A 24651-nucleotide genomic window follows, 5' to 3' on the forward strand; every position below is an offset into this window, starting at 1 on the left:
TAAGTCAGTAGTGGATGGAGGAAATGTGTTCAAATGATTTGCTAATTATGGTCATTGATAATGCTGCACTTCACATCAACAGTCTCTGGATGTAAAAACAGTCGTGTTAAACAAAGACAAGAAACAAGTGAAATGCCAACATTAAAACCTCTAGTAAACAAAGCCCAGAGTATTTCTGTGGATCAGCTGTGAATGACAGCCAATGAGAGAAGAGAGGAGCTGATGAAGATGACCAGCCCTGGGTTTTACCTCTCAGGCTGAACTAAACCTCTGATTGGTGGAGGTTGTTCTGGCTCCTGAAACTCTACTGCCCCCCTCACTGTGTCGGTGAAAGTTTAAGCTTCATTTGAATTTACACTGAATTATTATTCTGCTACAAACAGCAGAACTAAACACCAGTCAAATATAAGGCTATAAAGAACAGGAAGTAAATATAAAAACATTATTTACCACACAGAAGGATTTAAAGTTCTGTTAATTAATGATTAATTAAACCAATGATACTTGTTGACTTATCATTAAGATATATAGACATGCTCATATAAAAATGCTGGGAGATATGGCTAAAAACCTCATATCTCAACAGGCTTAAGAGAAGCAGTAAATGTGCAATAAAATACAATACTATGAAAATGTAACAGTAACATAATGAGTAGATTTTAACTTCAACTGACTTTTTACTTTTATCTTAAAATATTTTAACTTCTACTACAGTAAAAATCTCTTTTGGTTTCTATTTGCTGCAGGGGCTGGTTACAAATATTTAGCATATTCAGTGTTATGAATGAGGCTTCAACGTCTGAGTCAAACTAATCTTCAGAGTTCAAGTCATTTTACTGTGAAATTCCCTCTTTGTGAAGCTCAACAAGGAAACTGTTCAGAGCTGAACTCCATGAGCTTGAAGTCCAGAGACACTGATGATGCTCTGTCAGATCCAGAGGAAAACATAGGGATGATGGTGGACTGGACTCTGTGTGTGACAGTGGAGCTGTTCTCAGATCAGTTCAGACTGCAGCACTGAGAGTCATCTCCACTTCTTCTGATTCCTCTGTCAGTCACTGCTGGATCAAGCTCTCCTCTCCACTCTCACCCCCTCCAGCTGTACAGAGAAGAAGAAAGCAGAGGAGATGAATCAGTGTTTACAGAGACTCACTTCATCAGTCAGTGATGCAGCAGGGACTTCAGTCCTGTTCACACCAGATGTGCAGCAGCTGCTTCCTCTCAGCTCTCATGTTAACGTGTTGGAGTGAACACACTGAGCTGGAAGCTCACAGACCTGCAGAGACGTTCAGCATCAAGTCTGTTCACTCTGCACATTTCACTCAGTCCACAGTGGAAACAAAGTGCTGAGTCAGCAACAGGTCAGTGATGGATTCACTCCTGTTACCTGTCAGCTGATGTCACTTTAAACACAGAGTCTCTGTGTGTTGATCAACATGTGAGCTGCTTCTGAAACATCACCTGACTGAACATGGAGGCTGTCACTAAGAGCCAGGGACTGTCAGGCTCCATCACACTGATCTCAGAGCTGTGACACAGAGGAAACTGATCAGCTGTTTAGTGTTGAAACCAGAGAACAAACAGTCTCAGATCAGATTGGACAGTTTGATGAATGAGGACACTGTCTCTGTCCATCTGTGAGGCTGTCAGCTGGAATCAGCTTTATTTCCTGTACACATCAACACAACAACAACAGTCGTCTTCACATCAACTCACACACATGATCACAACAAGCTTCTGGCTGCTCTGATTGGCTGACTGTTGTCTCTCTCTCTGTCTTTCTGTCCAATCCTGAAGCCTGTCCCCGTTCTCCTCTCACAGCTTCACTGAGGAAAGCAGCCACTGAGGAGGTTGGAGGTTCACAGGAAACACTGGATCTTTGCTCTGATACTAACTGTGTTTAGTACAATACTGCTGAGAGCAGCATGGACTGACTCCGCCCCTCTACTGACCTCAGAGTCTCCAGTCTACAGTCTGGACTCTCCACGAGACCACGGAGATCCTTCAGGTCTGGATCCTGCAGGTTGTTGAGACTCAGGTCCAGTTCTCTCAGATGGGAGGGGTTGGACTTCAGAGCTGAGCCCAGAGAAGAACAGCTGATCTTTGACAACCTGCAGCTCCTCAATCTGAATAAAGAATCAAAGATGTAGATCAATGATTGATAATCAATCAGATTTGTCCTGATCAATGATCTTTGTCTAAAATGAGTAGAGTGACTTTGTCCTTCTGTTATTGTGGATCATCATCATGTCAGTACAACACAACATTGTCAACACAACAGTTGTGTGTGTTGTGTTACAGATGAAAACACACACACACAGTTTGATCAAACAGACATTAGTCCTGACACTTCACTGAAATCTACTGAAAAAAAGAAGATTGTTTCTTCACTTTCTTTGGACAAATATTAGTTGTGAGGATCTTGTGTATGTTGTTGTGATAAAAATGAATTGACTTGAACAACTAACACTGGACATTTTCTCCAGTGGGTTTAGAAAACATGAGTCCTCTGACTGAGAGAAATACGAGTGTGTGAGCTGTGAAGGTTGAACTGAAGTGAACAGACATTATTCATGACAAGTGAGTGAAATGAGCTGAAAGTGAAGAATCATTCTCAGTCTGAGAGAAGAACAACTGGAAACATGAGACAACAACTATTTACAATGTCATTCATTCATTCACAGTCAATGGATTCAACTTGTGTGTGAAGCTTCATTAGCTGTGGATTCAAGATATAAGATCTACAACAGTGAACTGACCTCAGAGTCTCCAGTCTACAGTCTGGACTCTGCAGAAAACCACACACACCCTTCACTCCTGGATCCTGCAGGTCCTGGTTTCTACTCAGGTCCAGTTCTCTCAGATGGGAGGGGTTGGACTTCAGAGCTGAGACCAGAGAAGAACAGCTGATCTCTGACAAACTGCAGCCCATAAATCTGAATAAAGAATCAAAGATGTGAGTTTAGGAGACAAAGTTCCTGCTTGAAACCACAAAGAGTCAAACAGACAAAGTAAAAACAGCTCTCATTAATATTCATGACAACATGCTGCTGCTTCAATAAAGACGTAGTGACTCCACCTCTTCAACTCTGCCAGCTCCACCTGTGGCTCCATCTATACAAACTCATGTTGTGCAGATTCTACTAAAGATCCTCAAGTTTTCAAAGACAACAAACATGTCAGGCTGAAGTTTGGAGACATGAGAACAAATGTATAGAAATATATATTAAATTCACTAGTTGATGGAACGGCAGAGACACAGACACCTGGTGACTGAGCTCAAATATTTAACAAAGTCAAACCTACAGGATTTAAAGTGATGAAACACCATGTTGCTATGACAACTTGGCTTTGAATATTGGAGTCAGTACAAACATCACAGAGCCTTATAAAAGTGTTGGGACCATCAGCTATTGATTATAGATCAGTTATTGTCTGACAGATTCAATGTGTTTCTGTTGGTGTTTTAAAAAGTCATGAGGTGAAAGTTGAAGAGAAACAGTCACTGGACTAAAAGCAGAGAAGAAGAAAACAGACTTTACCATGAAGATCCTCAGTGTGGATCAGTATAATATCAGCCTCATGTCTGCAGCTCAGTGTCAACACAACTTTCACATCACATTCATCTCAGCACAGAAAGAAAACATGGAGTCTGACCTCAGAGTCTCCAGTCTACAGTCTGGACTCTGCAGAAAACCACACAGACCCTTCACTCCTGGATCCTGCAGGTCCTGGTTCCAACTCAGGTCCAGTTTTCTCAGATGGGAGGGGTTGGACTTCAGAGCTGAGACCAGAGAAGAACAGCTGATCTCTGACAAACTGCAGTCCATCAATCTGAATAAAGAATCAAAGATGTAGATCAATGATTGATAATCAATCAGATTTGTCCTGATCAATGATCTTGGTCTAAAATGAGTAGAGTGACTTTGTCCTTCTGTTATTGTGGATCTTCATCATGTCAGCCTTCTACACACATCATCCAAATGTCAGCACAACATTCATACAGCTGTTGGTGTGAACACAGGTTGATCAGCTGCTGCTGACCTCAGTTCAGTCTGTAATCAGAGGAGAATCAGAGGATTCACGTCTGTTTAGTCTGTTCCCTCTCTGACACTACAGACATCAGCACAGAAACAAAACACTGAGGACGTGAACAAACAGTGAGAACTCAGTCACACTGTTCAGAACAAACATGGTGGAGCAGCTTCAATGTTCCAAAGTCACCAAACAACTGCACAATGTCACATTTACAGGAGGAGGGAAAAGATTTCTCTGTGTCCACATCTTTAAAGAAGAACTTGTGTCACTGTTGAGAACTTGAGGAGGACGAGTGCTCGGCCTCAGTCTACCACCGGTGTTACAGCCCATTCTGTGAGCCGTCAGATTCTGTGACCTGCAGCAACAACCAGTTCACCTTCAGGTAACGTTCAGAGCCTCCTGCTGGAAAACACCACAGATTTATTCAGCTGATCTTCACTGAATGAGGAAGTAGAATTCATCTGATTTTCACATCAACCCCCCAGTGAGGAGCAGACTGAGTGAGGACGGGGTTAATGAAGGTCACAGAGCAGAGATCAAACCTGTGCTCACAGTCCTACAACCCTTCAGCTCAGCACAACGTCCACGGTTTAGGTCTGATAGTTGATGAACAGAGTTTCTCTGAGTGTCAGTGTCAGTCTGCTCTGGTAACTGCTCCTGAACCACAGTCACATGACCACTTGTGTTATTCATGTGATTAGAAGAAGTGTTCACACACAATCAACTAGATATGACATGAAGGACACCTGGAGCGCTTTGAGTTCACAGTGCACAGGTTCAGAGAAGCACAACGTGGACTTGAAGAGAACAGAAGTGAGAGCAGCTCAGTTCAGGTAACAGGGACCAGACTGATCTGCCAACAAAACCCCTACAGCCAACCTCCCCTGGAGCTCAGCTTTCAGAGCAGGCTCCTCTGCCTCTGCTGCCAGCTCTGTGTATCTGAGCTGTTTCCTCTCAGAGGCCGTTTCTCCTGCGTCCTCCCATGGTACTGTCAGCTCCACAACATACACAAGCTGCTGTGTTTCTGACCACAACACAACATCTGCTCTCAGATCAGTGGCAGCTGTCTCCTGAAGAACTGGGAGCTGTTTTCCTGGATCTCCTCTGATTGGCCAGTCCCTCCCTGCCTTCAGCTGCATCACGCCTGTTCAAAGCTGCTTCCTGAGTCCTTCACCCTCACCAACAAATCAAATCCATCTTGTCTCCTTCTGCCTCCAGTGAGTTCACCTCTGAGCTCTGACTCTCAGTGGCTGCTGGGAGACACCTCAGCACCTGCTGATGTCTCCAGGTGTGTGGGCCTGGAGACAGGCTTGTTTTAGCCCCTGATAGAAGGAGCCACATGAAGCTCCACCTGAACATAGAGGACATGTTGGCTCCTCACCTGTTTATTCACTATGATGTTGGGGAGGTGGGAGCTGCTCATAAATTGCTCCCAGCATCAATCTAATCCTTCCTGCCTCCATGTCCCAGCTGAGTTTCCTCTTGTCTCCACTTTCCCGCCTCAGCCACTGGCCCTGCTTTGATCTGGTTTGTGTTGCAGTCTGAAGGTCTGTGGCTTCCCATGATGCTGCAGTGCTGACATCAACACACAACAACAACTGCAATATTTGTTGGTTGCAGAGAGCTGCAGCTTTGCTGGTGTTCAGATCAGCAGCAGCAGCAGAAGATCTGTGAGACTGTTGCAGTTTGATTCTCATCAACTTTCTGATTTTAACATCAAACTCTGTCAATTCTCTGCTGCTCTGAATCACAAACACTGTGACTGCTCTCATCCAGGGGCCGAGTGGGACCCTTCATTTTACCTGGAGATCACCAGTCCCAGCTGTTAATAACACACAAAGACAAACAGCAGCTAACACAAGCACAGGGCTGCTGCCCAACAACTAGCAGCTAGCTATACTAGCCACATTTAATATGAGCTGAGCTAGCAGCTAGCTACAACGCCCCTGCTTAGCATTTCAGCTGCCAACTCAGCTTCAAGGCTCAGTTCAGGCTGCAGGATGGTGCAGCGAGGTAGACCACTTTTATATAACACAATATTATTAGTCTACACAATAATCAGTCCGGCCCCGGCCCCCAAACGGCCCCCGGGGATTCTCCTGACCCTCCCCATCATCACTCTGCTCCTGGTCTCATCTTCCTTCTTTCTCTTCACTGGCTGATTTTTTAAATCCTCACACAGAAATCCTGAAAATGAACCAACCAATGAAAAACTGGAACTTCACAGATTTGAACTGAATATAAAACTACAACAGCTCCAGTCAGTGAACTGACCTCAGAGTCTCCAGTCTACAGTTTGGACTCTCCAGTCCAGCACACAGCTGCTTCACTGCTGAATCCTTCATGTCCCAGTTTCCACTCAGGTCCAGGTGTCTCAGATGGGAGGGGTTGGACTTCAGAGCTGAGGACACGACTTCACAGTGAGTCTCTGAGATTCCGCAACAAATAAGTCTGTGATGAGAGAAAACATAAAGTGTGTTAGAATAAAATCAGACAGTTTGTAATAAAAGACACTGAAGTTAAAATGCATCTGATGAGAAAAGATGATGATGTGATGAACATCTGCTCTTCACATCTGTGGCTCAGCTCATCTGATCTGATTGTGTTTGACATGAAACAATAATTCTCATCACTCTCTCTCAGACCTGCAGAGTTTCATGGGAATCTTTGTTGTGCAGATGAAGGAGGGAAAATGATGTTACATTTCTGCTTCCATCATATGATTTGATCCAGAGTCAGAATCTTGTTCAGAAAAACAGTTTTATTCTCCACTGTTTTTAAACTGACTCCAGATTGCTTGGCTCTGCTGCCTCTCTGTAGAAGTCAACACACACCACTGCATAAAACACATCTGGCTCATTGTGGTGAATCAGTGGCAGCGCCCACGTTGATCCATGAACAAACTGTCCTCAGTAAAACACTAGTGATCAACACTTAGTGGACTCGATTTGATCCACAAGACCATGGAGGAGGGTTAGGTGTCAACTCAGTCAACAGTTCAATCTAATCTCTGTTTGCTGCCTGGTTTTCACAGAAGGTCCTCACAGAAACATGACACTGAGCTCTGGTGTGTAGAAGAAGACTGAATCCTCCCATTCTGCTCTGATAGATTCACACCTGTGTTCTTGGCTGAAGCTGAACATTTCCTGATACGACTCTCCTCTACAGCAACAAGAGAGAAAACACCTGGGACTTTCTGTCTCATTCAGCACAATCTATGGAAAGACTTTAAAGCTCCTACATGACACTTGAAAAAACACAAGTTCACTCTTCAACATGAAAAGTTCAATAATCAATAAAGCTCAGCCTTGATCAGGTCAATACACTCAGGGGTTTACATCTCCACTCTTGGTCTGCTTTGACCAGTTGAGTCATTTCACTGATGTGATGACTTTTCTCTGCTTGTGCAGCTGTTACATTCTGTTTGATCATGAACCATTATCCCATCAGTGTTTGTTGTTACCACAGTGGCTGCTGTTCAGCTCCACTTTTAAAGCAGCTTTCATTGGAGCCCACTGTTGTTGTCTCCTGTGATTTAAAGGGGGGGGGCGTCCCCTAACATCCTCCATACTCATCATGACTTCAGTCATCTCTGGACAATGATTCAGGTCTTATACAAACTTTACTAAACACCTGCTAGAACCTGCTCATTAGAGCTTCACTGCATTCACTGTTCACTGTCAAACACTGATGACTGTTGTCATAGAAACCTCATGAGTCCTGAATACAGACCTCCACAGATTCATCACTGCTCTCCTGTAACACTGTCACAATGGACAGTTTCAACAAAGCTGAACCAGAGACATCTTCTTTTTTCATTCACACATTCTTCTTCCTCAAAAATAAAACCTGGTGCCTACATTACCCACAATGCACCTCAACCACCAACCCTCGGCTGTTACATTAAGGTGTGTTATGCAGCAGAGATTAGGGGGGGCTACAGAGGCCTGGTGTCGTCCTCAGGTGACATCACCTGAGGACACACTAAAGGTTTAATACTACTGTTTTCTCATATGCAGGTGTCCTCCCCAACACCTGGAAACACCTGGAAACACACTGAGGTGTAAGATCAGTGGAGCTGCTTTAATTAGTTTGATCTGGTTTGAATTAAACCAAAAAGACTCAAAACAACACAGAACATTAACAAATCAATGATGCATCCAACAATTATTACAAATAAACAAAACAAGTGTTCTATCAACTTAACAGCAACAATCACAACCAACTGAAACATCTACATTTTGGTGCTCACAGCATTTACAACACCTCCAGAAAAAAACACAACTGACCTTTGATTGTTTCAAAGTAAAACTAAGAATAATGAGAATAAATGGAAAGTGTTTCTGAATTTAACTCAACTACTGATCTAATCTACTGACTGATAATTATATTGATCATGTTTGGACTCACCGAGCCTTCCTGCAGTTCCTCACAGCTGGGATCAGTCTCAGTCGTCCCTCCTCTGATGTGTTGTACTTCTTCAGGTCCAATTCATCCAGAACCTCCTCTGACATCTGCAGCATGTAGGCCAGAGCTGAGCAGTGGATCACAGAGAGTTTCTTCCCTGATCTGGTCTCTGACTTCAGGAACTCTTGGATCTCCTGATGAACTGAGTGGTCCTTCATCTCCATCAGACAGTGGAAGATGTTGATGCTTCTGTCAGGAGAGATTTTATCACTGTTCATCCTCTTCAGGTTGTTGATGGCTCTCTGGATGGTTTCTGGACTGTTCTCGGTCTGACCCAGCAGACCTCCTAAGAGTCTCTGGTTGGACTCCAGAGAGAGGCCATGAAGGAAGCGAACAAACAGGTCCAGGTGACCATTTTTACCTCTGAGGGATTTCTCCATGGCTGCCCTCAGGGAGACATCTAGAGGTAGATGATGACTTTCGTGGTTTCGAAAAAATTGAGAAATCTTCTCAAAAACAGACTCTGAGGTTGAGTTTCTGTGTTTGTAGTCTTGTCCCAGGAAGTTCTCCAGGACCTCTGTGTTCCTGTTGGTGTAACAGTGGAACATGTAGACTGCAGCCAGAAACTCCTGAATGCTCAGATGAACAAAGCAGTAGACTGTTTTCTGGAAGATCACACTCTCTCTTTTGAAGATCTCAGTAAAGAGTCCTGAGTACACCGAGGCCTCTGTGACATCCAGACCACACTGCTCCAGGTCTTCTTGGTAGAACATGATGTTTCCTTTCTCCAGATGTTCAAATGCCAGCCTCCCCAGCTTCAGAAGAACTTCCCTGTCAGCCTCCATCAGCTCCTGTGAACTCGTCTCATGTTCCCCATCATACTTGAGCTTCTTCCTCTTTGTCTGAACCAGCAGGAAGTGTGAGAACAGGTCAGTCAGGGTCTGGGGCAGCTCTCCTCTCTGCTCTGTAGTCAACACGTGCTCCAGAACTGTAGCAGTGATCCAGCAGAAGACTGGGACTTGACACATGATGTGGAGGCTCCTGGACTTCTTGATGTGTGAGATGGTTCTGCTGGACAGCTCTTCATCACTGGATCTCCTCCTGAAGTACTCCTCCTTCTGGGTGTCAGTGAAGCCTCGTACCTCTGTTACCCTGTCAACACATGTAGGAGGGATCTGATTGGCTGCTGCAGGTCTGGAAGTGATCCAGACCAGAGCCGAGGGAAGCAGGTTCCCCTGGATGAGGTTTGTCAGCAGCAGGTTGACTGAGGACGTCTGTGTGACATCAGACACAACCTCCCTGTTGGTGAAATCCAGTGAAAGTCTGTTTTCATCCAGGCCGTCCAAGATGAACAGAACTTTACAGACAGCCAGCTGCTCTGCTGTGACCTTCTGTAATGTTGGATGGAAAACATGGAGCAGCCTGAGAAGACTGTACTGCTGCTCTCTGATCAGGTTCAGCTCCCTGAATGAAAGCAGAACCAGCAGACTGACATCTTGGTTCTCCAAGCCCTCTGCCCAGTCCAGACTGAACTTCTGCACTGAGAAAGTTTTTCCAACACCAGCGACACCATTGGTCAGAACCACTCTGATGTGTCTCTGTTGGTCAGGTAAGGCTTTAAAGATGTCGTGGCACTTGATTGGAGCGTCATGGAGGGTCTTCATCTTGGAAGCTGTCTCCAGCTGCCTCACCTCATGTTGGGTATTAACCTCTTCACTCTGTCCCTCTGTGATGTAGAGCTCAGTGTAGATCCTGTTGAGGAGGGTTCCACTTCCTGTTCCATCACTTCCTTCAGTCACACGTTCACATCTGCTCCTCAGGCTGATCTTATGTTGATCTAAAACCTCCTGCAGACCACTATCTGCTGAAAGAGAAGAGACAATATCAGACTGAAGACAGAGAATCTGAGAATCTGCTGATTATTTTCATCAGCTACAGAAAAACTAAAGAGCAGCAAAGAAAAGCTTTTTAATGTTGTGCTTTTTAGAATCATCTGAAATGTCAGTGCTGTGTGATAGAACAACTGACACTGGAGAAAACAACAGGTCCTGGTTTCAGAAATGAAGACATCAGCAGACACATGTTCAGTCTCACTTTGTACAGTGCTGCTCTGACTGGCTGTCTGCAGTCCAGGTCTGGTTCTGGGTCTTTGTCCACACTGGGGACAGGAGGGGTCTCCTGAAGACCCAGACTGGTCCCAGTATGAGGTGAAGCACTGTCTGCAGAACCAGTGTCCACAGCTGGTAGAGACTGGATCCTTCAGGACGTCCTGACACAGAGCACAGCAGGACAGCTGCTCCTCCACAGAGACACCACTCCTCTTCCTCCCTCTGTGAAGACATGTCTTCATCACTAACATGTCACAGTCAAATATGTCTAATAACTGAATCATCTTCAGCTCAGTTTACAGTAGATACTATCTCTTACTGTGAGTCTGAGGGTCCAGGTTGAGGCCTGAAGACCAGAGGAAGATCTTTGGACCGGTCACTCTTCATAGACAGACAGCTGGATCCTGGAGACTCTGCTCTCAGTCTGTGGTTCTGACCTCTGCAAACACAAACATGTTTTTATTCATATCACATGGATCACTGATCAATTCTCTGATGACAGAGTCATTGTGGGAACTCTCAGCTGACGTCCTGCAGTGATGTCACCATTCAGCATCGCACACTGTACTGAAGGATGGAAGCAACACAGCAGCATCCAGAAACAACACTGTTGTGTCAGTCAGTCATTAAATGTGTCCAGTCTCCAGCTGTTGATGACCTGTCTCACATCAGCTCTAAAGAAGCAGAGTGATACAAAGGTAAGATGAGAGGATCAGATGTCTGTGACCCCGACACTGCCGCTGCCACAAATGAAGACAAAACAACACCCTGACTAAAACTAATGGCTGCTGATGTGTCTGCTCTTCTTCTCCATATTGATTCTTTCTCTGGAGTTCAGCTTCATTTCACACAAGGAGGCCTGTGTGTTTCTACATGACTGTGACAACAGCAAACACCACATCCTGCTGCAGGCTTCATCTGACCATCACACAACTTCACTGACAAACACACAGTTTGTCAGAGTTACACCTGCACAGATATCAGTGATGGTAAAGACAGTCTTGTGTGTAATTAAAGGATCATTCTGCTGTTATTCTACATGTTTGTTCTTGACAACAAACCCCATGAAAAGAGCCAAACCAACAGTGTGTGAGTTTGTCTCTCAACACTTTGTGACTTCGCTCCTCTGTCTGTGGCTCTCAGCTCTGAGCCCATTGGTTCCTTCTGAAGACTTCGGGCCTATTTTAACCATCTAGGCACATGGAGCCAGAGCATTTAGGACAGAGAGCTCTCTCCCATCCCCTCTAAAAGCCAGGTGCACCTGCACCTTGGTGGATTTCTCTGATAACGGTGAATTTAGCAGGGAGTAAGACAGAGCTCTTCTCTGCAGAGGAAACTGCTGGTGTGCAGAGTGAAAGTGTGCGAGCAGACGTCTACAGCTACAGCAGGATTCCACCAAACAGGCCCGGCTGAAAAATATTCACCTAAAGGCGCAATGCATGTTTTTGTTCCCTCACTTTCATATTTTACAGCCTCAGGTGAAACTGAATGAAATGAGATAGAAATGAGTCGACAACGCTCCTGACCTCACCTCATTTTAACACCAACACACACTAGCAAAGACACTGGTGTTGTGCTTTGTGCTGGTGTAAGATTGTTAGGTAGTTCAGACTGAAATTAACATTTCACCACATTTAGTTGCAAATAATGTTAAAACCAGATTTACAGCAATATTTGTGAACTTTGTCATATTTACTCTTCTTAAAGCTGTGGCTAAGATAATTCAGATACTTTCAAACCTGGACCCTATTTTCCATCATTTTGGGCCTAAATGGAGTCAGTCCAATATGATGCAAGAACACAATAAGAGGTAAAAGGCTGCAACTTAAGAAAACAAGGCAGTTGTCCAAATTAGTACGTCCACTGAAAGTTCCTGATTTGCTACTAACAGGTTCAGATTATTAATATATGTGTCTGACAATATTATGGACAGGGTTCCTACTGAGACAGACATTTTTGTTAAAGGAAAGATCCTTTTTGTTTAACCAGAAACAGCCATTGCTCTATTCAAAGCCACATACCAGACTCCATTGACAAAAACAGTAAATCTACCTCACAGAACATGGGAGCTGTTGATTTACCGCTGCCTCCATTGCTCAGTTTGTTGGTGCTATTGGGCGACTTTCAGTGGTGGAATAACATATTTCAAAACCCTGCAGACAACAGAGCCAGTGCTAAAGTGCCAAAGGGCTTGCAGAGATGGTTCTTCCTCCCCAGGACGATGGTGCACATTGACCAGCCGGTAGTCTCAGAAGGTGTCCTGCAGGCTGCTGAGACGTGCTGGTCTCATCCAGTCCTGCAAGTGGGTTCTCACATTTCATTTGAAATTCTGCAATACAAAAATGCTCCTCCAGCTTTAATAGATGAGTTCTTTGATGCGTCTGTCTATATCTGGATGTAACTATGGCAACTGTCAGTGTCAGCTTGTATAGTACATGGATTATAAATGAACTCATCTTTGTTCTTCTTTTCAAACAATGTGAAATCTACTGTGGTGTCTGGAAGTATCCAAGGTGGTATTCCTGACAATGTCACTGTTGGACTGACGTTTTATTGATTTCACTGATTTCAGTTCTGAAGCTTTCTGATTCATTGTCCACCCAAAGCTTTTTGTTTCCCTCTTCTCCTTTTCCCAGCCAGGTTTAACGTCTCTGGTGTTGGATGACCTGGACTATGACCCTGTAAACTGATCCAGTAATTCAGTGATATCTGTCATCTTCTCATTTCTAAAGGCACGACTCCCATTTCCACCTGTAATGCTGTAGTTGGGGTTGTTTTAAATGCACCTGTGCATCATCTCAAAGCTTGATATTGTACATGATCTCATTTTTTGAGAGAAGTGTTTGCTGCTGATCCATAAACCACATATGTACAGTCCATGTCATTTTCTCATCAAATCATTTCCCTAAAAAGCTTTCACTCTCTCCAAATCCTGAGGATATCATTTTAGTCTCACTTCACTATTATTTTCCTTGTACAGAACACTGTCTTATTAAATGAAACTTAAAAGCCCCATTTATATGACTGGTACGTTACGTCTGCCCTTCTCCACCCACTCCTCTTGACTGTGGATCACGCTGGATTCAGCTTTTATTTTGGTACTTCCTCTGACCAGCAGTACGAATTAGCATATTAGCTAAAATTTAAGTTTCACCAATATTTAGATTTGACATTAAAATTTAGATTTAATATCAACATTATATTATTTGTATGTGTTAAAGAAAAGTGAACATGACAAAGTTCAAATATTGATGTAAATCTTGTTTAAAGAAAAAAAGTTGACAAAATGTGGTGAAATGTTGTTGTTTCATTATGAACCACTTTACAATCAGCGGCCCATATTACATAGAGCCTGAAATCTGTATAAACAGCTGACAAATATCTAGTTTGATGTTAAAGAGGCTCAGTCATTTCCTCCAACAGCTGCTCACTGTAGTTTGGATCAAACTAACTGTGGAGAGTGAAGCTCTGACATGTGAAGCTCATCATTCAGGCTGTGAAATGATCCTGCAAAGTGTGGTCAACTCTGTTAGATCCCAGCTCATCCAGGTTCACCAACACACTGCTCTCTTCTTCTGTGGCTGCTTCTCTGCTCCACCACGGCCCTTTAATTACTGACATCTTTACATCTCTGTCATGTTCATCAGCTGCAGCAAAAATATGCACAAGAAAAAAGTCAAACTCTTCTTTGTTGGGATCATTTCACAAGAAACCAGCTCCTCAGCAGTCACTGTTAATACACTGATATGTCAGAGGAACCAGGGGAAGTTATTTTCTGCGACACTACGGCAGCTGTTACAGGAAGTGACATCACTGCAGGAGCTCAACACACTAAACACTGTTACAGAGACAGTTTGGAGGTTCACAGGTTTGTAGCAGGTCTCTTACTGTGAGTCTGAGGGTCCAGGTTCAGGACTGAACTCTGGAGGATCACCTCTGGACCGGTGACTCTTCACAGACAGACAGCTGGGTCCCGGAGACTCTGCTCTGTCCTCCTCTTCCTCCACACAATCACTCATCTTCAGGACTTCAGTCAGTCTGAGAGGGAAACCAGTAACACTCACTGTGAGCTCACACACACAAGAGTCAGGACAAACAAGCTGCTCAAGAGACACACTCAGAAACACACACACACACACACACACACTTTGTTCCTGTTCACGTGTGGCGTCGTGGCCACAGTCACATGTCAGTCTGAAGGTTTTACTGAACTGGTGTCTGTTTCAGAGCTCTGTCAAGAGAACAACAGAACCTGAACTTTGGTCAAACTTTTCAGAATAAAAGCTCTCGATTCAGCTTGAAATAAAGCATTGTAGGAAAAAACAAAAACACAACAAACACCATGTTGTCAACTGTTATACACAACACCCTACACAAAAACAAACACCTAAAGTCAGTGGTAAATCCTGAAAGAATCAGATGAGACTCCCTGGACAAAGATTATGGCTCCTTCCTGAATGAATATGAGGGAAAGCAGCCGTTTCAATTTGTCTTCCAGTCATGGAAATACCTTCTTTCACACTATGTATATAGTTTATTTAATGAACAAACAGATCAATGAACAAACTGTTGTAACAACACATCACATTATCTTACACATCACTAACCTGTCTCATTATTTCACTGACGAATCTCATTTGTCCAGAAGGGTTGAGATCTCAGAGCTGCTGACATCAACTTAAAGGGACCAACATCATGAACTGAACAGTAAGACACAGATTTCTATTTGAATGATTATGCTCCAAATAAATATCAATAAGAAATGTGTAATGGAAGCAATATAAAGGAATGATTTAAATCATAAAAAATGAGATATGTGACATGTTGAGACTTCCCTGAACTGGAAAATCCTCTTTTGGGCCAGTAGGCCAGAAAAGGGGAAGTGTGAGTCATGTGAACATGACAGTATAAGGAAGAGAGTGTGATGATGACTGTGAACATATGAAATGATTAGAAAGTGAATGATTGTGATTTCAATAGCAAAACACTGTGATTTGAAAAGCTTATAATTAGAAAGAAATGTATTAGATTGGTGAAGGAATGATTTGTAACAGCGAGGCAGTTTATTAAGGATTATTAAGAAAGATCACTGAATGTTGATTTCAAGATGTGCTACTGCTGTAACTAAGTATGATAGGATCTGGTTGAAACTGGTTATGGACTGATGAAACATCTTTTAGCACATACACCAACTTCAACAAACAAACCTAGTTGCAGGTTTGTGTGTAAAGGGAGATGGAGGAATATAAATGAGAGTAACTTGACTTGTCAGAGTTCTTCATTCTTTGTTTGTGAATTACTCACCATCTACGAAGTTCCCTCCTCGAACAGCTACACAGGAGACGGAGTCTACAAGCCTTAAGATGACTCACAAGAGATCACAGAGACTCTACAGCTGACAATAGATCACCAGAGGACAAGCAAGAGAAAAGAACCTGCCAACCAGTTGTGGACCACAAACTGGAATTCTGTGATTCCACGGCTTGTGCAGCCAAGAAGGAACTGATACTTCTAAAGAGGAAGTCTGGACTTTGTGCAGAGTCAAGGGACTCTGATGTCATGGGACCGGCCGCTGACAGAGGATAGACACCCTGGCCAGGCTTTCACTTCATCCATCTCCCTCTAAAAGTCATTTGTAAGCCAACCAGCCTCAGCTCATTTTGGCAATATTAATTTAGATGAATAGGTTACATATTCTTTGAAATCAACGAACATAAGTAAATATACTAAGTCTGAATTAATTTGAGTGTATGACTCTTCTTTGACTATACAAGTAGACTGAGTGTTCAAATAAAAACAGGTGGTTCTTAAAGGTTGCTTCAACCAAAATAAATACAACAGATCCTTGGGGCTTACAGAGCCACTAAATTATATCCTAGCACCAGAACAAGTGCACGGATCCTTTAGAAGGGAGCTGCCGTTAACGGGCGTGGCTGATATCTGTACTTAGTTCAATAGGGCGACTCAACTAGGTGCAGGATGAGAGGCAGCAGGGTAGACGCCCAGAGGTAGGCAGTTAGAAGCTCGGTGAGTCTCCTCACCACCAGCTTAAATAGCCACAGAATCTATTGACGGGATAAGAGTCCTACAAAGCTGAAGGGTCAGACCCTTTAAATGGAGAGCTGGTCCAGACCACCTGTACAGGGGTTTCCTGGTGATCTGACACATTATAACCACAAACTGATTCATCTCTGCAACCACTGACCTGACTTCATGTAGCTGAGGTTTCCTAGCAACAGCTGTCATCCATCCATCATCCCTCCATCAGGTGAATGAAGGGTGGGGGTCTGCAGCAGTGCTCAGTGATATGAGGGAGGATGAAGTCAGAGGAGCTTTAATGGTGGACAGGTGTTTATTGTCCTTCTTGTTCCCATCTCTTGTCGTCCATGTGTTGTGTTCTTCTTCGTTGGTGGATGCATTTTAACATGAAGCTCAGTCAGTTCCCTTGGAATGGAATGTGATGGACATGAAATTACCTTGTTTGTCCACATGGTGGCAGCGATGCAGCGTTTTTGTTGTTTGCAAAGAGCCATGAAACCACAGGAGGAGTGAGTCAAAGTCAGACTGATGATGAGGTTTATCTTCATCACACATCTGTCCCTGGAAGCTTCTTTCCACTAGTGGACAAACTAAATGAACTGGTCTGAGTGTTGTTGATCCCAGTCAACCAATACACAACCAGTGTGGCTCATCAGCTGAGTTCACCGCTGACGACAAAGAGAGCTGCTGTCTGAAATTAAAGAGCCACACACACACGTCCAACCTCTTGGTAACACACTTCACCACATCATCCACAGGATCTCACAACCCCACTGTCACAGTGTGGACAACAAGTCAGCACAACTGACCAACACAGACATCAGAGTGTGGCTCCGAAACACTGTTTGTTGAACTGTGATTAGAGCATTGATGTCAGTAGCTCAGATGGAAAGTAGTGGGGACAAATCCCGTAGTGTCGTTACCACACACACACACACACACACACACACACACACACACACACACTCAGTGCTGTGAAAGCAGAGGCCACAGTGTCTTAAATGAGCCTCGACCCGGTGCAGTCTACTTGCTGTAATCCCGTCTTAACAATAAGAATACAGAGTGTTTTTGCACCAGTTGTTCTTCTAAAAAAGATGTTTGTCATCATGATTTCACTAAATGCTCACTGGGTTTTGATTGCACCTCTCAGAAACCTCCTGCATCTTCCTCCAGGCTTCTACCTGATCTCTCCATCTGAGTTTGAACGGTTCTCCTTGTCCCCACCTGCTACCTGGTGGAGCCTCGCCGTCTGCTCGAGGTTCCTCTTCATTCAGGCACCTCCACCCAACGCAGGCCGCTGCATGACGGAGCTTCACCTGCTCATGGGTGCCCACTCTCTGAGTCTGTTCATTTGACTGTGGAAAGTCTTCATTTCTGACAGCGCTCAGGAGTTTCTGTCACCTCCGTTCTTGTAGAGACACCAGACGAGACAGTGAGGACGCAGGTGACGTGTCTTTCAGAGGCGCTGTGTTTCCTTACAGGAGTCCTTCAGGAGATCCAGAGGTGACTGGAAGGTGACCAGATGTGAGTATCAGCCACTCACTGCTCCCTCTGAGGCTCTGTCCTTGATCATAGATGCTACAAACACTGCTCTCAGATCCTTTTAAATATGAGGAGGGGCTGCACTGACACTTTCTGAACTGAATGTTCTGAAAATCTTTTTATAGATACCCCATCAGGCCACATGTTTAATACCAGTGATAAATATTCACTAGAAATATTAACTCAAGCTTCACTTACCAGCTTTTGCCAGAGTTTGAAGCTGCATCATGCCTCAGCTGTGACCACCAGCAGATGTGGAGCCTGTGTGTCTTCAGAGATGGTCTTTGGGGTCAGATATAATGAGGCCTGATTATTATAACCAATTATTATTCATTTTCTGTTAATTGTGATGGAAAGTAGTGACTGGAAAGAGTCTGACCTTGAATTTTGACCTGAACAATATTTATAAGTCAGAAAATTTTAGTTACAAGAACTCCTACATGTGATGTACGGGGCTCCTATTTCCCCCCGAAAATCCATTTTGGTCAAACTTAAAACCTGAAGGTGAACATGGACACAGTCCATCTTCAAGCTGTAGCCATGGTGATGGAAGCTGTGTGTAATATGAACGGTGTTGCTCATGGGCAAAGCAAGTTTATTTAGACACAAGACAATTCAAAGTGCTTCACAGAGGCACGGACATATATTAAAACAGAACGTTAAGAAGACATTGAAATAGCATTTAAAAAATAATTCGAATAAATAGAAACATTTTAATAAGTCATGTGACGATTACATAAAATCAGGTAAGAAACGTACACCATTTTAAATGAAGAGCTGCAGTGATAGAAGATGTTGAAAACACGGCACAAGATTAAACAGATGTGGCGTGTGTAATTTATTGGTGAGCTGCAGCAAACAGATGTTTGAAGCTCTGATGGAAATGAGCTGACAGCAGATCTCAGGTGTTCAGGAAGCTTGTTCCACAGGTGAGGAGCAGAGACACTCAAAGCTGCTTCACTCTGCTTGGTTCTGATTCTTGGAACAGTGAGTGAACCTGTTCCAGATCACCCGAGGGTCTGATGCTTCACATCGTATAAGTAGAGCTGAGATGTGTCTGAGCCCAGGACCGTTTAGCGTTTAAGCTCACATCGGCCCCTCGTAGAGAGACGCCAAAGGGCTCTTAGCAGGAGTGCGCTCGGAGCAGCACGAAGACTGGCAGTGGAGACGGAGGGTGGAGGAAGAGACACCACCTGTGCCTAAAGACCACACACTGGACTGTATATTTTGTAACTGCATTTTATGTGATTTGTGCCTGTTTTTCTTGAGTTGAACTTCAGATTTATGGTATGGAGCCCATTTCTGCCAGGGAAAGGAAAAAAAATCAGATGAAACATTTGGCATGATTTATTTATTTTTTCTTTTAAACTCATGGTGACTCAAAATTATGAGATATTAGATTAAAAAATAAGATAATTAGTCTGAGATATTAAAACAAAATATGAAAACAAAAAAAACCAAACATTTTTCAAAACTAGTGAGATACTGAGTCATGATTGAGACACTAAGTTAAAATTCACTGACTTTTTTAAGTCATGCCTAAGGAATTCTTTTTTTATGCCAAATTCATAAGCTACTAATGATTTTTTTTGTGAAAATATTAAGTCAGTATTTATTTTCTCTTTTTTTTGTTATTTTCTCATTGACGTAGAGTTACAATTTTTTCGTAAGTCATTATCTTTACTTGGTGATATTTTAAGTTAAAAGTTATATTTCTGCTCCAGACACAAATGTTTGACTTGGTGTCTCATAACTTGGTGTTACATTATCATCAAGTCATCTTTCAGTTTGATCCAGCATCATAAATTGTTCTTTTACACCAACAGCTTATTACTTAGTACCACCATAATTTTGACTATTTAAATCTCATACTTCACCAAGTTTAACTCCTTTTTATTATTATAATTTTGACTCAAATGACTTTTACCTAGTATCTCATAATTGTTGATATAATTTTTAAGTTGAGTCATTTTTATTTGGCTCAAAATTTTGACTAAGTGAGCATTTTTATATTTGACATTCCTCCTTATGTAAACCATTTCTTTATGCCAGCAATGAATAATGTAATTTAGGAATGTAATTGTAAGCTATTGTAGTGAAATGTTTTTAATATATACAGTATATATGTGTCCACTGTACCTGTGGGCCTGTTGTAACTGGGGTTGGCTGCTGTTTAGATCATACAAGGAAATATTTTGCTCCTGTGTCTCAGAATGCTGGGTATTTTAGCAACAGCCTAGAATATATTTTTGCAGTGACTCAATTAAGAATCCAATTCTTTTTTTCTTCAGTTTTTTTTATTCGTAACTTCACACTCCAGTTCCTTGTGGATAATTATTACATGTTTTCTCCCAAGAATTCATGTGTCTGTTTGTATTTTCTTATTACACTCACACGTCTTTACTCTGTAACTGATATTTTCCCATATCATTCATCTACAAAGAAAAGTGATTGAATGAGGACAACATTTAGACTTCCAGCCCATCATTTGGCTCGTCTGATTGTATTCCAAAACTCAGTGCTCTCTTTCACTTTCTGTTTTTTCTTTTTTTTCTTTCTCTAAAAGCTGAACTTTAATCTTTGTGTCTTTGTGAACCGCGGCAGCCAGGCCACCTCTGATGAAGCAGATAAAGGAGTGATCAGTTGTCATACATGCACAGCCAAGAGTTTTGATCATCCATTATGAAATGAGGTGCTTTGTCCACTAACTGCCTTGAGCCACGGTCGTGGCTTCACTGCAGCCTGAGCTCTCTAAGGAACCTGGCCGAGGCTGGGCCAGCTGACAGAAGCAGCTCTCTCTCAGGAAGACCCTGCAAGATGAGTCATCATCATCTGCAACCTGAAGACGTTGAATGAGCTATAAAACCATGGCTGGGTTCCCGGGCCTATATAGCTTTTCTGGAGTTTTCGTTTTTATCTCAGGTTACAGCTTCATAACTTCAGAGTCCAGAAAGTTGTGTTGAAGCTATGTAGAAAATTGCCACCAGATACATTCAGTCTGTATTTGTGTATTTGCTGATGATGCATTGATAGCTGATAAGGGCCTGACCTTGAGGAAACTGTAGGAAAAAGACTGTAAGTAGAGACTGAGCAGTCAGGAAGTAGCAGCAGGAGCAGAGTCGTCTCTGAACTGGAAGAGAAAACAATGACAACAAGGTTGAAGTGCTGACTTGTGTTTCAGTGTGAGGTGTGATGTGTTGACATGCACATCAGACGAACGGTGTAGAAATTTTATTTCTTCATATACACAGATGTGATGATTAGAAAGGCCGAAAGTAACTGGACAAATAAACCTCTTATTCATGAATATAAAGTTCAATTAAATATTTAATTTCCAGTGCTGTAAACTGAGTAAATTTAGCAAACATATAGTTTTCAGGGACTGTCAGCATACCTGCTTCATGTTTCTACTTCTACTTGAAGTATGATATTGTACTTTAGTGCACCATATTTATTTAATACCTGTAGTTTCTTTGCAGCAGAGGGGCAGTCTATGATAATGGGGGCCAGGTTAGGACTGTTTCTGACAACAATGGAAGGGGCCCATGGGAATCAGAGGGCCCCACCCAGGAGATGTTGGAGAGCCGAAGCATCAGCACACAGGTATTAACACTGCATTATGAAAGTCCCGTGAGCTCCCCCGGCCTAGAGGATGGAGGAAACAACAGACTGACCATACTTATTCACCACAAACAACCAAAGTATTAACAGCAGAGACATAACCTGTAGCCAGCTACCAATGTATGCACTGGCTCCTGGGAATTCTGGCTCTTTATTTTCCTTCATATCCCTCTGCTTTTAGTTCTTCAACATTCATGAATTGGAGCCTTAAAGCTTTTGATTATTTGCAAATCCTTGGTGTAAACTGAGATATTTTCAACTCAAGCACACCTGGACCAAACACACATCTGTTCACATTCACTCACATTCACATGCAACTGCACTGCTTTGTGTTCACATGAACCACTAACAATGATGAAGATGTGACCTTACCCACACTAACAGTCCTCACAGGAGGTTTAATGAGGTCAAACAAGTGGAAACGCCTGTGTGGATGGACAATGGGTGGGCAGGCTCTTTAAAGTACTAGTGGTCCAGATAGATACAGATACAGTGTAAAATGGTAGTTACTGTAGCTGTATTCCATCTTAGTCTCACCTCCAAACACCTTGGCCTGCTCTAAAAAGTGGACCAATGCTTTTGGAAAGGAGAGATCTTGTGGTACCAGACTCTGAGAATCCCCCTTCAACAATGATTGTATATTGAATTTCATAACAAATTGCCCAATAGTCATCCAGAAAACTTGCTCTGAACCAAAGTGACTGAGCACCACACACTTTAATCCCAACCCTCATTCAGAACAGTGAGTCTATGGTTGTCTGATGTCCAGGAGCTGGAGTCGGTTCTGCTTCATCACTCACAGCTGCTGTGCACACAAAACAATGAGCCATAAAAGACTTCCTGTTGGTTTATTCATCTCCAGGTCTGTGCAGATACAATAGAACCTAAAACACGCTGCAGCACACTGCACCATCGCTGCAAGTGGATTAGTCACCTGCTGTGGAAAGTTTATGGAACATTAGCAGCAGAGAGAAGCGTAGAAACAAAACACATGAAGGGCTCTCGATCAGGTTTTGAGAATCTAATGATATATACAGAGCTCGCCAGACTAGAAGATGGCTGTAGAGAGACGGTGAGGGCTGAGGTGTATGAAGGTCTTGGTCCTGAGGAGCGTGGTGGAGGTGGACTTCTTATTTTGACTCGTGTCTCCGGATCTGCTCATGTTACTGCCTTTTTTTTTAGGTGGTGATGCCAGGCAGCAAAAGAGCTGTAGAGGTGGATGAAGTGGAAGATCTGCCCCAACTGGAGTGAGTTCAGACACACACACACACACACACACACACACACACACAGCACCTACAGTGTAATTAACCTGTCTGCTTACTGTATGTTCTCAGAGAAGTGTGCGAGAGTTCTGTGCTTCTGAACCTGAAGAAGAAGTTACATCAGGTAACTCAGGTACTCTCCTCTTCTTCACCTCTCCAGCAGCTGGCATCTGTGTTAAAACTGAAAAAATGACATATAGCTGGGTATATGCTAAAGAAAATCACACCATGCATGTAGGGTAAGGACAATTTAAAGGTGCTTCAGAAAAAAATGAATGAATAGATAACTGGCTAAAATTTACCAAAATAAATCTGGACCCCAAATATCTACAGCCCTTCCCAAATTAGGTTTTTTAGATTTGATTGTTTTTCTCCAAAAAGGTTTAGTGTACATATATTCATTGAATGGCTGTGTCATCTTCTTTCCCCCAGACTTACATCGAAAACATGCTACTGTCCATTAACCCCTTCAAGCCTCTTAACATCTACACAGCTGAGCTGAGACAGAAATACCAGAGCAAAGAGCAGCAGAGAAACCCACCGTGAGCAAACACTTCACCACAGCATGAGCCTCATCAAGTGTTTCATTCACTTCAAAACATCTCCCTGTGTGCTCTCATTCTATCGTCTCAGAATTTAACCTGAAGACCTGCTCTCTCCCATCATCTATACACATATATATTTTAAAGGATAAAGCTTAATAATATACCTTTTTTTATTACCAACAAATCCTGCAAACAGACCGAAACCAATAATGTTATATCTTATTCCTCTGTGCCGTAGTGATAGAAAAACTGCTGTTGTCCAGAAACTATAAAAAAAAGCATCAGTGAGCCACGCTGTTGTTGGACTGGGCGACATGTTCCTTCATCACCCTGAACACACACACATTTTTTTATTTTGACTTAATCTCACACACACACTGTCCAGCTGCCAGAAATACTCACCCACCAAATGTGGATTCATCCGCTGCTGAAAATAGTGCCCAAAAATGCAGGATTTCCTCCAGTTTCACTGATGTTTGATAGAAACTACAGTGACCATCTGAGTGTTTTTAAAGATTTATGTTCTCTGTACAAACCAGTGGTCTTGGAGATCAGGTCAGAAAGTATTGACAGGTGGTCTGACAAATTGTTACCTTTGGCATTTCGTTTTTTTTCCCCATGATATTTGTTCACAATTAGAAAAATATGCAACAAGACCGTCCTCATCATTTAATATACCAGCATCCTTAAGTGGAATTCAGTTGAATTGTTGCATTAAAATCTGTTCTGGTTAATTGTCACCAACATCAAAGTATTTATCACTTGATATCTAATAATAGATTTCTACCAAAATTAATTTCCTTATATTGGATATATATTGGATTGGATATATAAGCTGATAGTAACTTGCTGGTTAGTTATTTTAAGCCTGTGTGAAAAGCTTTCTCACCTTAAACTGCTCCTCAGATATGACCAGGAGCTGGTGTGATCCCTGCATGTCAGGTGAGCGAGCCAGGCCGTGGGCCCCCCCCAGGGACTCAGGGAGAGGAGCACAGGGACCGTCCAACACCACTATACCAAGGACAGGAGCCCGGTGCATCAGCTGGATGTCCTTAGCTGGATTCAAGCAGGCGGTGACAGAGAGCA

General features: G+C 42.9%; 1 protein-coding gene across 1 annotated transcript; it reads right to left on the minus strand.

Moving 5' to 3' along the window:
* Window positions 1–244: 244 nt before the first annotated feature.
* On the minus strand, window positions 245–17862 carry LOC139609964 (protein NLRC3-like). The gene is made up of 9 exons (XM_071465036.1): window positions 17774–17862; window positions 10873–10992; window positions 10540–10775; window positions 8449–10309; window positions 6313–6489; window positions 3658–3834; window positions 2760–2936; window positions 1953–2126; window positions 245–1099 (listed from the first exon to the last, which is right to left on the minus strand). Exons 1-9 carry the CDS (start codon window positions 17860–17862, stop codon window positions 1087–1089), a joined length of 3024 nt encoding a protein of 1007 aa, XP_071321137.1. The 3' UTR covers window positions 245–1086.
* Window positions 17863–24651: the final 6789 nt, after the last annotated feature.

This window comes from Trachinotus anak, unplaced genomic scaffold (genome assembly GCF_046630095.1).
Source record: "Trachinotus anak isolate AG129_WGS33_773 ecotype Australia unplaced genomic scaffold, CSIRO_AGI_Tana_v1 ptg000026l, whole genome shotgun sequence".
NCBI classification, from domain to species: domain Eukaryota; kingdom Metazoa; phylum Chordata; class Actinopteri; order Carangiformes; family Carangidae; genus Trachinotus; species Trachinotus anak.